Consider the following 15775-nt stretch of genomic DNA (forward strand, 5'->3'; position numbering starts at 1 on the left):
ACTAGAAAAACTTAACGAGTAGGTATATAAAAAAGCCGGAAGGAATATTGACCGAACTCCAAAATAGATTTGAAGATTTAAAATATGTTAAATCGTCTCTTCATTTTTTCCGAATTCATTTGAAATGAACATAGTTCATAAGGTGAATTTTTTATTATTACCAATATATGACCCAAACAACATCTGGAGAATTAAAATTAATAGAGACGCAAGAAGATCAAGCTCGAACATAAAACTATAAGTCGACGCCGAATACCGAATTTTGGAAATTTGTACCAGAATCCAAGAAGGTACCCTAAAAAAGAATGCTTGTCGAATTATTTCCATATTAGGAACAACGTACTTGTGTGGACCATTTTATTCCATTTTATAATTCGTGAAATCCCAACACCGATCAATATTACCTAACCAGCATCTAACAGAATTACTGAGAAGTCACATATTAATCACCAAATTCTAAAGAATTATCAAAAGAAGGAAAACAAAAATGTAATTAAGTTTAAATATTTCGTAATTGTATTTCGGTTTTCAGTAAGTAAAAGTTCTGTTAAAAAAATTGTAAATACCTTCTATACATAGATACTTTTTGAATAAGTATTTTATTGCGGCTCGCGAAAAACTTCAACTTGTGAAAAGTGGCTCGGACTATTAAGAAGCTTGGCCACCCCTGCATATATGGATAGATCTCTTTCATGATTCCCCAATGGTCAGGAAGGATGTGACTTGGTGAGACTCAAACTGAAAAGGGACGAACCACAGTATATAGAGGTTCCACAGTAAAACCACTCCTCTGTCGGCGCTTTGATCTCAAGAAGTAATACCGGCAGTACGCAATTAGTAACTCACCAGTGGTGGATGCGGGTTTTCCCTGTTAAAATCCGTACGTTTCTATGCGACTAGCAATGCGAGAGTGGGGCAAAAGCGACTAAGAACATTGCGCGGTCGCCATGCGCGACTACAGATTTTACTTCCAATTTTTCGGAGAGTGGTTCTACTGTCCCTCTTTATACTATGGGACGAACCGTCTACCTGGTTATTTGAATGTTTTTACTCTACGTAAAGAGTGCAAATAGTTATGATTTGCATGGGTAAGCTGCTCATGTATGTATTAGCGGAATAAAGGTATTCCTAACATCATCTTATAGTTTTTAGCAAGCTCAGATTTTGCAGTTTACTTGCAGGTCATTTGACTTTATGTTTCTTCTTATAGAGGTTGTTACAAACGTACAATGGTACATTGTGTGCTAATAATTGTCAGGTGGACGGTTAATTTCTCTTTAGTTTGAAACTCACAAGTTCTTTTTGAAATAATTATGAGTATGAAAAGCACCCAAAAAGATTGCATATTCATCATCAAATCGCACCTCCGCTCCGCTCAAACAGTGGTAATATTAGGATACTCTGTATAAAATAGTTTTAAGTTAATTCTAAATAACCTTATAATATGTGTATGATTGGATTGACATTGACCGTAGTGAACTCAATGGACGTGTTGTTGTGAGTCATCCTCATCAACAGCTATTCCATCCATAGTCGGATGTAAGCCTCCCTTAGGTGTGTCCATTCATATCTGTTTGCTGTTTTTTGCATCCATTGATGGCCAGCCATTCGCTTGATGTCATCAGTCCAGCTTGTTTGAGGTCTGCCTCTATTTCTTTTGCTTGCCCTTGGTCGCCACTCGAGAATTCGCTTTGTCCAGCGGTTGTCTTCCATTCTTCCTATGTGTCCTGTCCAGTTCCATTTTAACATGGCAACCTTCTGGATAACATCTGTTACTTTTGATCGTCTTATCTCTTCATTGGACTTGCGATCACTGAGCTTAATGTTGAGCATTCTCCGTTCCATACCTCTCTAAGTCACTTGAAGTTTGTGGATTATGCTATTGTTAAAAGCCGAAGTTTCGGTTCCGTATGTCAGAACTGGCAACACGTACTGATCGAATGTTTTTGCCTTTAAAGTGTTTGGCAAGTTTGATTTAAATACTGTTTGTAATCGATCAAATGCTGCCCATGCTAAGGAACATCTTCTATTTAAATCAGCCTTTAGGTTAAGCTTTGACAGTTCTATTTTTTGTCCCAAGTATATATACGACTCATAGACACATATGAAGAATACAGGGGAAAAGCAAGGAATGTCACTTTTTCATTAATTTTGGTTTTTCTCGCCATGTGGTAGCAAAAATTGAGTACTATCGACTAGGCTATCAATTCAGGACAATACACAGAAATATCAGTCTATATAAATTTTCTAAGAATTTGAATCCAAGCGAAGAATCAGATTTGTCCGCACGACACTGAACAAAAATAAGGAATGTTAGCAGTTTGTTGGTGCATTATGAAATTATTAAGTTAATATAGAATAATTAGAATAATTCTATAATATTATATTAATATTATAGAATAAGAAGTAGAGAATAAGAAGTATAGAAGTATAGAATAAGAAGTAGAGTGCTAGAATTCTGCTAAGAATCTCTTAAGTAGTTTTTAGATATAAGAGTTAAGCCTTACACCTAAAGGTAGAAAGGCTTAGGACTAAGTAAGTAAGTAAGTAAGAGCATTGATTAATAAACACATAGATACCTCACCTTAAGGTAAAACCGAATTCAGTGTTAAACTCCGCCCACTTACACCTCTTTGCCCCTCAAGTCTAAGTACTACCTGACTGGACGGTGGCGACATTTATTGAAATTTTTGCCAAGATTGAAAAATAAATTTGAGTTGCTTGGCTGGCGTAATAGACAACGATATAAGGGTAGTATTCAGCATTTTCACAAATAATTTTAACGAGCTTGTAATCTCTATTTTGGAATTCCTATTTTACTTCAGATAAAACGCTAAATATTGATTAATAAAAATAGTGAAGAGGTTTCCTAAAAATGATTTAATTATTAATACACTACAAAAAAACAACAAAATAGAAAATACATAATAAAATTAGCAGTGATAATTCACATGTAAATAATTTTTTGCAATTTGTAAAAGAAATTAATTTTCAGAACTAATGCGAAATAAAATATTTGAAGTTGATATACAGAATTTCTTTCCAGATCTAACCCATTCACTCAAGGTAAAATATTGCAAAACCTCCGAATTTTAAAGAATCCATTTTATTGGCATGAAATTTGGTATACACATAGCTAAAATATCAAAGAAAAAAGTGATATTGTGCCACTGTGTGCTTCTGCACTGGGGTTAAGTATCACTCCTTCTCGCGAGTGAAAAAATATACGTTCAAGATAAGTCCAGAATTGGATAAACTGATTAATACCTACTAACAACTTTTGGTCCATAGAGTTTTTTCAATAAGTCAATACTTTTCGAGTTATTTTCGGGTAAATATGATTTTCGCAAATTACTCAATAAGTAAGTATTTAATCGAAAAAAAAAGGTATATGTAGCAGAAATACCTATAGTTTTTAAAAAAGTAAAAAAGTGGTATAAGTATGAAGTCTGTAGATCCAGCAGAAACAGAGTAGTAGGTATTGAAAAGTGGGCCCTTATTCGTCAAATTCCAAATCGAATATTTCAACGTGAAATAACCAAAAAATTAAGAACTTTTCGGGAAAAACTACAACTTTTTTTAGTGTTTAAAAAAAAAGTTTATCTTTATTTTTGTTTAAGTTTCTAGCATCGAAGTAAGCAAGATATGGTCAAAATAAATTTGGCCCCTATTTTTATTTTTGGTACAGAAGTCGTGAAAATCATCCCCTAATTAGCATCCGAAATTAAATGAATCGAAACGGCCTTACAATTTACTTAACTTGTTTATTTTTTATATTGTCTGTAAGTTCCATCTAATCAAAGCGCCTATTTTTGAAAAAATTGGTTTTAAAGTAAAAAACAATTTTTTGAAATTCTGAAAAAAGCATTTTTTAGACTATAAAGGGGGTTTTGCTTTTCTGAATATTTTATATTTTTTGTTTTTTTTTAAGACAAAAATAGGTTAAAATATGGCTGTTAAAAATTTTCCAAAACTTACAGATCATAGAAACACTACATACGTAAAGTAATTTATCAAGCGGTGACGATTAATTTAATTTTAGACGCTAATTAAAGGGTGATTTTTACGATCTTTTTTTACAAAAAAAAAAGAATCATTTTATTCTGAGCGTAACTTACTTACTTTTGATGCTAGTAACTTAAAAAAGAAACAAAAATAAAGCTTTTTTTAAACATTTTAAAAAGATACCGACTTTTCTCCAAAAGTGCTTAATTTTTTAATTATTCCACGTTTAAATATTCGATTTGGAATTTGACGAATTAGAACCCACTCTTCCTGAACTACAACTCTGTTTCTACTGGGTCTACAAACTTCATACGTTTATTATATATAACTTCATACCATTCTGCACTTTTTTTATAAGATAGGTATATTTTTGTTAACAATATTTAATTTTTCGATCAAATACTTACCTACATTTTGAGTTATTTGCGAAAAACCGTGTAAAAAGGTGTTTTTTTTGTTGAAAAATGAATATGTTCACTTGCAAATTATTCGAAAATTCTTGACTTAGTGGAAAAACCTCTATAGAACAAAAGTTGCTTAGCATTACTCATTTTAATACCGGACTTATTTTGAACGTATATAAATTAGGGGCAAAACCCGTGAGTAAATGGAATAATTACTCCTACATATTTTGTAATGGCTCGAAATGTCACATAAAAGTAACGTCATCGTTCAGAAAAAAGTTCAGTTATGTTATAAAACTAAACAATAATACTAGAATATGTACTAGGTATATTAGAGGTACTCAAATACCTGCATTTTTAATTTACCGGAAAGAAAAATTAGCTATATATTTTTTCTGAGAGTACCTAACATTGTATTACAAAAAATTGACAATTTGTCTAGAAATGGTAAAATAGAAGTCAATTATATTCTGTACAAAATAAGAAATAGTATAGAGGTGAAATGAAATCGATAGGATCTACTGTTCGATCGCTTACTTTTTACATTTAACAGAACAGAGCTACTAGGTCTGGATCCCGCGTATGAAAAAAAAGTTGATTAATAGCAAGCTGAAAATTTGTTAATAGCTTAAGGGTGTCTAGTCGGTTAAACTTTGATATATGGGAACACTGGAACAGGGGCAGTTTTAATTGTGGAACAGGTTAACAATTTGGAACGGTCAGACAACGAAAACGGCACATTTATTTTGTCCGACAGAACAGACTTAAACTCTCCGATCAGAGATTAAACTCTCATGCAAAAATCAGACTGCTATTTATCACCTGTCATAATTCCTGTCATTTGACAAATTCTACATGTTCCACTCATTAAAACGCCCATTTGGTGATAAATAGCAGTCTGATTTTTGCATGAGAGTTTAATCTCTGTTCGGAGAGTTTAAGTCTGTTCTGTCGGACAAAATACATGTGCCGTTTTCGTGGTCTGACCGTTCCAAATTTTTAACCTGTCCCACAATTAAAACTTCCCTTGTTCCAGTGTTCACATATATCAAAGTTTGCCCAACTAGACACCCTTAAGCTATTAACAAATTTTCAGCTTGCTATTATCCAACTTTTTTTTCATATGTGGGATCCAGACCTATACGGCCGGTGAACGGCATGATCACTGGCATCATACGCCAGAGCACGCGGGTTCAAGCCCTGCAAACGACAATCAATTTTTCATTACTAAAAATGATAAGAGCCGTTTCACCGTACCTCGGAGAGCACGTTAAGCCGTCGGTCCCCCTGGGCTAGTGTATGTACATCGACAATAGTTACTTGAAACAGGTTAAAGATGTAAATGGCGCCGGAACAATCCGAAAGGATCTCTCCGGCAAAAATGCCCTACGATATTATTATTATTATTTCATTTAACAATTTCTGAGGACCTTTCTGATGGAATTACTTCAAAGAGGTTATTAAAAGCAGATAGTGATGTGTACCAAATACAATGGATTATATTTTTCTTTGACAAAACACCACTAGTTGTCAACGTTTAAATGAATAATATTGATAAAATGACAGGGAATTTCCAAAATATAAATAGCCGAGGACATCTAATTCTTTCATTTTGAGTTTTAAAATATGCAGGTTTTTATCAAGAATGCATTTTTTAAATAGAAATTAATTCGTATTTCTGTAATAGAGTTTTAGTGTCTTGCAAATCTTCATGGCATTTAATCCAATTCAAATTCTTTATAATCTTATAGTAAATATAACCAGTAACATGCACATGTAACAGCACACGTTTCTAAATTTGTGGTTGTTGTCTTAAATTCCGCTTTAACTTATCACAGCACAATACGCAGCTAATAGAAGGTAATACACCTATAGGGTAAGTTCGGCTCTGACGCCACTGTTAACTACTCGCAAGTCAGACAGCGACTGAGAAATCTCGATACGGTTTTCGAGTAGCGCCATCTAGTTGCCGATACGTCTTTCGGTTACCAGGAGGTGAGCTATCTATGGGTAAGTTTATAATCAATGGTAAGAGTTAAACCTTTACTGGTGTTTATCTCAATAGATATAAAATGTGACATTCTTTGTTTTCCCCCTGTACTCTTCATATATAAGGGGGTGAAAGAAAATGACGTATGGCGCAGAAGATATAATTTTGAACTATATGCAGCTTACAACGAACCCGACATCATAACATCCATAAAGATCGTGCGTCTGCGCTGGATGGGCCATGTTGAACAGATGTTGGAGACTGAAACACCAAAACATATCATGAGGTAGACACCAGTAGGGAGAAGGTCAAAGGGAAGACCCAAACTTAGATACATGGAACAAGATCTGAAAACACTTGAGATTACCAATTCGAAGAACAAAGCAAGGAACAGAACATAATGGCGGAAAATCCTAGAATAAGCCAGGACCCAAAAAGGGTTATCGAGCTACTGATGATGATGATGATATATACAACTCAACTTTTTCTATTCGCGGTGTGCAAGTACTTGGAAGGGAAACGAGAAACGACCGTGCGCGAGTCGCGGAGAAATATTGCAACTATCTTAAATAATTCATATTGTCAATTGAAATTGTCAAATTGACGTATATTTCATACCTTCTGTCATTGAAACAGAAAAATTATATATTGCTCCACAATATTGATATGATATGCAATTATTATATAAAGGTAAATTTGATTAATTGTATTTTGCTTGCAGTACTGCATTTTAATAACTAATTTTATTTACTACATACAATCGTTTACGTTTGTATAACATAACCTGCATCTTATTTTTTCTTCTTATTATTTTTTTGGACTATGGCCTTGACAATTATCCAGCAACCAGGACTAATATAATTGGCCAATATTGGGACCGTGCAAGTTCGGCAAAGCGACCTCTATTTCTACGCTCTGTACTTTTATTCGCACTTTTAATTATATTGGCCAATTATATTAGTCCTGGTTGCTGGATAATTGTCAAGGCCATAATCCAAAAAAATAATAAGAAGAAAAAATAAGATGCAGGTTATGCTATGCAAACGTAAACAATTGTATGTAGTAAATAAAATTAGTTATTAAAATGCAGTACTGCAAGCAAAATACAATTAATTAAATTTACCTTTATATAATAATTGCATATCATATCAATATTGTGGAGCAATATATAATTTTTCTGCTTCAATGACAGAAGGTATGAAATATACATCAATTTGACAATTTCAATTGACAATATGAATTATTTAAGATAGCTGCAATATTCTCCGCGACTCGCGCACGGTCGTTTCTCATTTCCCTTCCAAGTACTTGCACACCGCGAATAATTAAAAGTGCGAATAAAAGTACAGAGCGTAGAAATAGAGGTCGCTTTGCCGAACTTGCACGGTCCCAATATTATTGTTATCCAGAGTTATATTCCCATTTATATCTAGAGATTCGTTGGTTAGATATTTTAGTTTTTGCTTGATTTATTTTTTTTGTGAGTTAACAATAATATAAAATAGACGACAACACACATGATTATGATTATATTTATTGTACGTAGAATTGCGACATGCCTTGGGGCAGGCTGATTTAATATTATTGTTTGTATTAAAAGTTCGAAGACTAGTAAATAAAGTATATTATTAGCAGATGAAGTCGTAATTATTTAAATAAGGACCATAAGGGTTATTTGAGCACCAACTCTTCAGATTTTCCTTACAGTGTCATAAGTCGAAAAAGCAAGCAAAGTATCGAGAAAACAATGTTTAAAATTTATGCTAGAACTTTTTCGGGTTTAAGTAATTCAAAAACTATTAAAATTAGTATAATAACTACACACACCCAAACTTATATGGCATCACCATGTACTTCAAAGCAATATTTATTTCTTTTGAAAAAACTTGTTATTGTTGAGAAGAATAAGGGTTTTTATTGAAAATAAACCAATCGATAAGACAATCAGATAGTACAGCTCGGCACGGTATACGTTATTTGCTTGAGTTGCAAATTGAACGAAAATAAATAAACTAACTTTTGCGTTAAAAAACGAAAATATGCCTCATGTGGGGTTATAGAACTTACAATGGGAAAGATTATTGGTCTTGTAGATCAAGTAATGTTCTCAGAGGGACATAGCTGTGGAGCTAAGCGTAATACAAGGCGTTCTGTAAAAAAACCTGCGTAAAGCAGGGCGCCAAAGAGTAATAATGGCTCGCCACGATCGTTTAATTGTCCAATCAGCTGGAAGACACCTACCCATTTCTCACCTTCAGCTCCAAAGGCAGCTTTTGGAAGCTACAGGTGTAACTGTTTCAGTTGAAACGGTAACACGAAGAGTTCGTATCAAGAAGTATACAGCAGGAGACAGTTATGAGTTCTCGAGTAATCCAGGCAGCATAAGATTGATCGCCTAAATTGGTGTCTTCACCACCAAAACTGGAATATTGGGAATTGACAAAATGTGCTATTTTCAGAAAAAATCAGGATTTGTGTAAAATCAGATGACCCACGAAATCGTGTACTTAGAGGTCGAGGAAGATAAGCAAGAACAAAAACTGTCAGATCTGTTCACAAATATACAAGGGGAAGTGTAATGTTCTGGAGAGGAATTGTGATCCGTAAAAAAACTCCTATAATTCTCATCCAATAAACTTTAACTGCTCACAGGTATGTTGATAACCTGTAGTTACACTCTGGAGAGGTGCAACAGGAGAAAATTTAATTTTCATGCATGATAATGGAGCTCCACATACCATTAGAGTGACTAGAGATATCATGAAAGCAGAAGGTATCATTTGTTTGGAGTGGCCTTCTTGCTCACCCGAGCTTAACCCTATAGAGTATTTGTGGGATATGCTTAAAAGAAAAATTAGAGCTCGCTCATATAATCCACAAAACACCGCAAGGCTTGTACAAGCTAGTCTTGAAGAATGAAGCAACCTACCACAAAAAAATGTTGATAATTTGATTAGGAGCTTGCCCATGCAAACAAGCTTGCATACGGACTAGAGGTGACAACACTGAATGCCAAAAAAAAAACAAAAAAAAAAAATAAAAATAATTTAAACATTATTAAATTTTTTATGCTATTGACTTTAAAACAAGTAGTTTCAATTTGTTTGTTAAATACTTTATTGTTTTATTTAATTGGTATGTATTTGTTATTAAATTGATTTAAAATAAATATTGTTTTGACTTCGTGTGTTTGTTTTTTTTTAAATTCGCGCGAAATAATAAGAAATATCAGATGATTCCATATAAGTTTGGGTGTGTATTTTAGTCAGTTACAAAGGTTTTTGAAGCTCTACAAAATAGTGTATTAATTCTGCTAAATATATTTAAAAAAATATTTTTTTTAAGTTGTGACACTATACAGATAAAATAATGAAAAGTTTACGAAATAATATTTATCAAAAGTGGCTCTTGCAATACAGAATATAATATCATTATCAATCAGACTTACACTTTTTAATGATGTAACTTTAAATACAATTAACAAAACTAAACAAATATACTGCAAACAGAAAGATAAATAAGTGATAATTGTGTCACTTTTCTTGAGCACATACGCAGATTGCTTTGAATACAGTAATCACATATACTGTCTTAACTCGACAAACGACGCTTTATACACATCTTAGATGAACAAATGCCTTGCACAAGTCGATATGTGACACTGTTTTCGTTCAGTGCACCATTGATTTTGGTTAATCATATAATGACTCTAGTCTAGTGTCATCCAACGACAAATATTTGAATTATAAACGTAACACTTTTTGAGATAAGATTTTGTAGTTTTATTAAACTGTTGGTGCAATAAAACCGTTTTTATTTTTTTTTGAGTTGTGACACTATTTGAGCGGAGGTGCGAAATGTTGCATATAAATAATAATCTTTATTGATTGATATAATCATTTTCATTGTTTAGTTATAATCCTAAAAATGCAATTGCGATTTATTTTCATTCATAAAAATAAACTAGATACTTTGAAATTTTGGTCTTTTATGTATTTCTTCTCTTATAGCTGTGTACATGCCTTCATGATTTTTTTTTGTTTATTTATAGAGTAAATGATATTAAAAACGCAATACCTTACCTACAAAACCAAACATATTCTCACAAATATCCAATGTTAGAGTTTCAAATATGTCCCCTAGAAGAACAACAGGTATTGTCGGTGAACTCAATCCCTTCCTACAAAGTACTATTGAAAAATCTACATAATCTGTCAGAACTGAAACATCGCATTGTTCATCCATAAGGTTCAGCAATATATCTCTAAGAGTTTGATCCAGAGGAGATTTCAAATCACTTTCAGTTTTGTTCATAGATTTCAATTTTTGCTCCACCATTTCGACATTTTTAGTTTTAAACGATTTTTGTAGTACATCCTAAAAAAACTTTTATATTGTAACAATGTTCCTTATAGACCTGGACCCCGCGTACCAAAAAAAAAGTTAATTAATAGAAAGCTGAAAATTTGTTAATAGCTTAACAGTGTCTAGTCGGACAAACTTTGAAGTATGGGAACACTGGAACAGGGGTAGTTTTAATTGTGGAACAGGTTAAAAATTTGGAACGTGAGACTACGAAAACGTTCCATGTATTTTGTCGGACAGAACTTCCAATTGATTTGTTACCATTTTATTAAACTCTCATGTAAAAATCAGACTACTTAGTGTTTATCACCAACTGGGCATTTTAATGAGTGGAACACTAAGAACATATCAAATGACAGGAATCATGTTCGTTAGTAATAGCAGTCTGATTTTTGCATGAGAGTTTAATGAAAGGGTAACAAATCAATTCGATGTTCTGTCCGACAAAATACATGGGAAGTTTTCGTAATCTGACGTTCCATATTTTTAAACTATTCCACAATTAAAACTTCCCCTGTTCCAGTGTTCCCGTACATCAAAGTTTGTCAGACTAGAAACCGTTAAGCTATTAACAATTTTTCAGCTTGCTTTTAATCAACTTTTTTTGGTACGCATGATCCAGGTCTATTATACCTATTCTTATTAAGTACAGTTATATTACAATTTTGTCTTAAAAACCAGAGTGACAACACATAATAATTAAAACAATGGAAATTCATATTTTAATAGAATATATGATAAGCGACAGTAATATTTAAAATCGATGTTGCTAGTATACACTCACCGGCACAAAAGTCCGCCACCCAAAATTTTTGATTGTTTGACAATCTATAACTTTATTATTGGGACCGTGCAAGTTCGGCAAAGCGACCCCTATTTCTTCGCTCTGTACTTTTATTCGCACGTTTAATTATATTGGCCAATTATATTAGTCCTGGGTACTGGATAATTGTCAAGGCCATAGTCCAAAAAAATAGTAAGAAGAAAAAATAAGATTCAGGTTATGTTATGAAAACGTGAACAATTGTATGTAGTAAATAAAATTAGTTATTAAAATGCAGTACTGCACTCAAAATACAATTAATTAAATTTACCTTTATATAATAATTGCATACCATATCAATATTGTGGAGCAATATATAATTTTTCTGCTTCAATGACAGAAGGTATGAAATATACGTCAATTTGACAATTTCAATTGACAATATGAATTATTTAAGATAGTTGCAATATTTCTCCGCGACTCGCGCACGGTCGTTTCTCGTTTCCCTTCCAAGTACTTGCACACCGCGAATAGCCCCCAGTAAATGAACGGGAATTTTTCAGGAGCAACTTCGAATTACATGAAAATTTGGATTTAGGTTCTACTTACCCTAAACTTCAAAGTTGAAATTGTTGCTTTTACTTGGGGGGTGACAGTCACCCCTTCTCGGGGGTGAAAAAAAATACGTTCAAGATAAGCCCGGAAATAGATAAACTGACTGATTTTAGGCAACTTTCGTTCTATAGAATTTTTTATGTAAGTCAATACTTTTCGAGTTATTTGCGATTGAAAATGTTTATTTTTCGACAAAAAAATCTACTTTTTCAGAAGGTTTTTCGCAAAAACTCAAAAAGTAAATGTTTTATGGAAAAAATATTGTTAGCAAAAATGTAGCTTAGAAAAAAAAACGAAAAGAGTTGTGACTTCGTGAAGTCTATAAATCCAGCAGAAGCAAATTTGCAGCTCATAAAAATACGTTTTTATTCGTCCAATTCCAAATCGAATATTTATTTCATCGTGAAATAACCAAAAAATGAAGCACTATTCGGGAAAAACCCAATAAAACTTTTTTGACGTGTTTAAATAAAGATTTATTTTAATTGTTTACAAAAGTTTCTAGCAAATAAGCGAGTTACGCTCAAAATAAAGTTGGCCACCATTTAAAAAAAAAATTCATGAAAATTTCCCCGTGTTTAGCTCCCCAAATAACAAATTTAACAATTTTTTTTCTTATAGAAAAACAAAATGAAAGCAGCATGTTTATAACTACAGTAGCAAAACCTACATTTTTTTACTCTTTGAGTTTTTTCGTATTACTAATACTTTTTAAGTTATTTTGAAAAGAAGAAATTTCTACAAAACTTTTTGAATTTTTTTTTAATACAAAACTAAATTTTTTCAACAATAAGCACTTCAAACCCGTCAAACTTACAGATCATATAAACAATACACATACATTTAAACTAAATGGTAAAGCGGTAACGATTAATTTTATTTAGGGTTATAAACTAAAGGGAGATTTTCACAATTTTTTTCCAAAAAAGATGCCAACTTCATTTTCAGAGTAACTCATTTATTTTTGGTGCTAGAAACTTTTGTAAAAAATAAAAGTTTTTTCTAAACAATTTAAAAAATGTTAATAAGTCTTTCCCGAAAATTGCTTAATTATTCGGTGATTTTACGTTGAAATATTCAATTTGGAATTAGGCGAATAAGAACGTATTTTTCATGAGCTACAACTTTGCTTTTACTTGGTCTATAGACTACTGATTTAGACTGACTAGACACCATTTTTTTGGTTTTTTTATAAGCTACACTTTTGCTAAGAATATTTTTTTCGATAGAATATTTACTTTTTGAGTAATTGGCGCAAAACCGTCTGAAAACGTAGTTTTATTGTCGAAAAATAAACATTTTCACTTGCAAATAACTCGAAAAGTATTAACTTACATAAAAAATTCTATAGAACGAAAGTTGCTTATGTTCGGTTAATTTCTCCATTTCCGTGGTTATTTTAAACACACGTTTTCTATTTCCGGGCTTATATTGAACGTATTTTTTTTTCAACCCCGAGAAGGGGTGACTGTCACCCCCCAAGTAAAAGCAACGGCACAAATTCAACTTTGAAGTTGAGGGTAAGTAGAACCTAAACCCAAATTCTCATGCAATTCTGAGTTGCCCCTCAAAATTACACTCAAAAATGGTCATTTACTGGGCTATTATTTGTACTCCGATTTTTCAAGATTCTTGCATCAGTTTGTAGGTACAGTGGAACCTCGATTATCCGTCAGGGCACCGGACCAAGGGTATGACGGATAATCGAAAAGACGGTTAACAGAACATAAAAAAATAAAAATTCTCGGAACATCATACTTTTTGCTCAATGTGACTGCAGTAACACCTTTCTTTAATTCTGCAATAATTTCTATTTTTTTTTAATTGACAAAACCACACATTTTCTTTTAGATGCTCCAGATGTGGAAGGGTCCATTTTTCAAAACTTAATTGATCAAACGACTAAGTGACACAATCAATGTTCGAATTTGAATCAAACTGAATTATGGTGACACACAGATATTGACTGTAATAATTATTGTGCTGTGCGTTTTTATTTTTGGCTTGCGATTCTAAAAATTGAACTCTAAATGCACGGTATCATTTATCATTACCTATTTAAATTGGAATTTAATCCAGAGCTCTGACTAAGAACAAAAATTATATATATAAAAATTGCGGTGGTGGCATAACTGCACTTTAAAGTTTAACTATTGCGTAACGCAATTTTTGAATATTTTTGACCCCTCCCACCCCCAACCTGCGTTACGTAATACTTGAACGGTCCCTTATTCCGGCAACAAAATTTTTTTGCTTAGATGGAATTATACGGGGGTGAATGGAAGCGTTGTATTTTCTCTTAATTTAAAAAATTCTGTGGAAAAATTGGATGGCTGATTTTGTGTCATACTACTTTTGTATTATCCTAGAGGTATCACTAAGGTTTTGTTTTTTGAATTATCCGAATATCTCTTTTCATGTAAGAGCTGTAAATAAAAACATTGCTTTGAAGGTTTATTTAATTAAAAATATCAAATGCACTAAAATTAACAACAAAACAATTCAATAGCGCCTCCTGCAGCAACGACTACTCGCAATCTGTTTGGCATCGAATAAATATGTGTTATCCTTGCCTGGGGAATAGCCCGATATAGGCACCTCTACCAGGGCCATAACTGTACCAGATTTTCTGGAGGCGTAGGATGACGGCGAATAGCTTTTTTTTTTATTTATCGCATAAATGCTCACTAGGATTGAGATCTGGGCTGCATGCAGGCCATTCTTATCTTATCAATCCAACCTCTATTTTATGAGTCAATCAGTGTTTTTATTTACAAAAAATGTTATATCTCTTACAAGAAAAGATATAATCGGGTAATTCAAAAACAATCACAGGATGACACATAACAGGACTATGAAACAAAATCAGCTCCTCCATTTTTTCCCAGAATTTTTTAAAGTTCTGGAGAAAATACAACTCTCTCATTCACCCCTGTATAATGCCATGCAAGCAAAATTTTTTTGTTACCGGAATAATACAAAACGAAATCAATACATGTACATATCTACAAACTGTTGCAGGAATCTTGAAAATCGGAGCACAAGAAATAGAGTTAAATTGTCAAACTTAATTAAAAATTTTGGGTAGCGGAATTTTGTGCCGGTGAGTGTAGAAGAAGAACAAGAGAGTGATTTTTCTTCATTTTTATTTTAATGCAGTTTTTGGTTCATTGTTATTGGAGCTATCAGTTTCTTTTAAAAGGGCAGCTGTTCAACGCTACTTTCTGTGCCAAAACTTTGTTTGAAATATTTGGTTTGTTTTAAAATGGCCCATTTGATGCAATCACATGCGCCCTTTTAATGAAAAGTTTTTTCAATTTCCCGAAAGTTTAGTTTTGGTCACTTGGGCCCTTTCAAAAAACACTGATTCAATTGTGGAAATAAGGTTAAGATCTCTCAGCAGTGTTCCACATATTGTGGAGAGAAGGAATAATAAATAATATATTAAAATATTATGCACAGTTGCTTGCAAATTCACAGTTAGATATATGAAATATGACAAAATATTACAAGTGATCATGAGATCAGAAATTGTCAATCCTATGAAACTCAAGAAAGGACTGCCACAAGGATCAACATTCACCATTCTTATTGCATAAGTCAACTCCCCTGTATTTAACTTTAACCACGCAA

General features: G+C 32.8%; 1 protein-coding gene across 2 annotated transcripts in view; it reads right to left on the bottom strand.

Annotated features, from left to right (window-relative positions):
* LOC114336534 (THO complex subunit 1) overlaps positions 1 to 15775 on the bottom strand; it is a 58168-nt gene that overhangs the window by 38857 nt on the left and 3536 nt on the right. For both annotated transcript variants that reach the window (XM_028286907.2, XM_050645422.1), the window contains exon 2: positions 10482 to 10776. In XM_028286907.2, the coding sequence (XP_028142708.2) occupies positions 10482 to 10776 (295 nt within the window). The remainder of the gene's footprint in view (positions 1 to 10481; positions 10777 to 15775) is intronic.

Source organism: Diabrotica virgifera, chromosome 3 (assembly GCF_917563875.1).
Source record: "Diabrotica virgifera virgifera chromosome 3, PGI_DIABVI_V3a".
NCBI lineage: Eukaryota > Metazoa > Arthropoda > Insecta > Coleoptera > Chrysomelidae > Diabrotica > Diabrotica virgifera.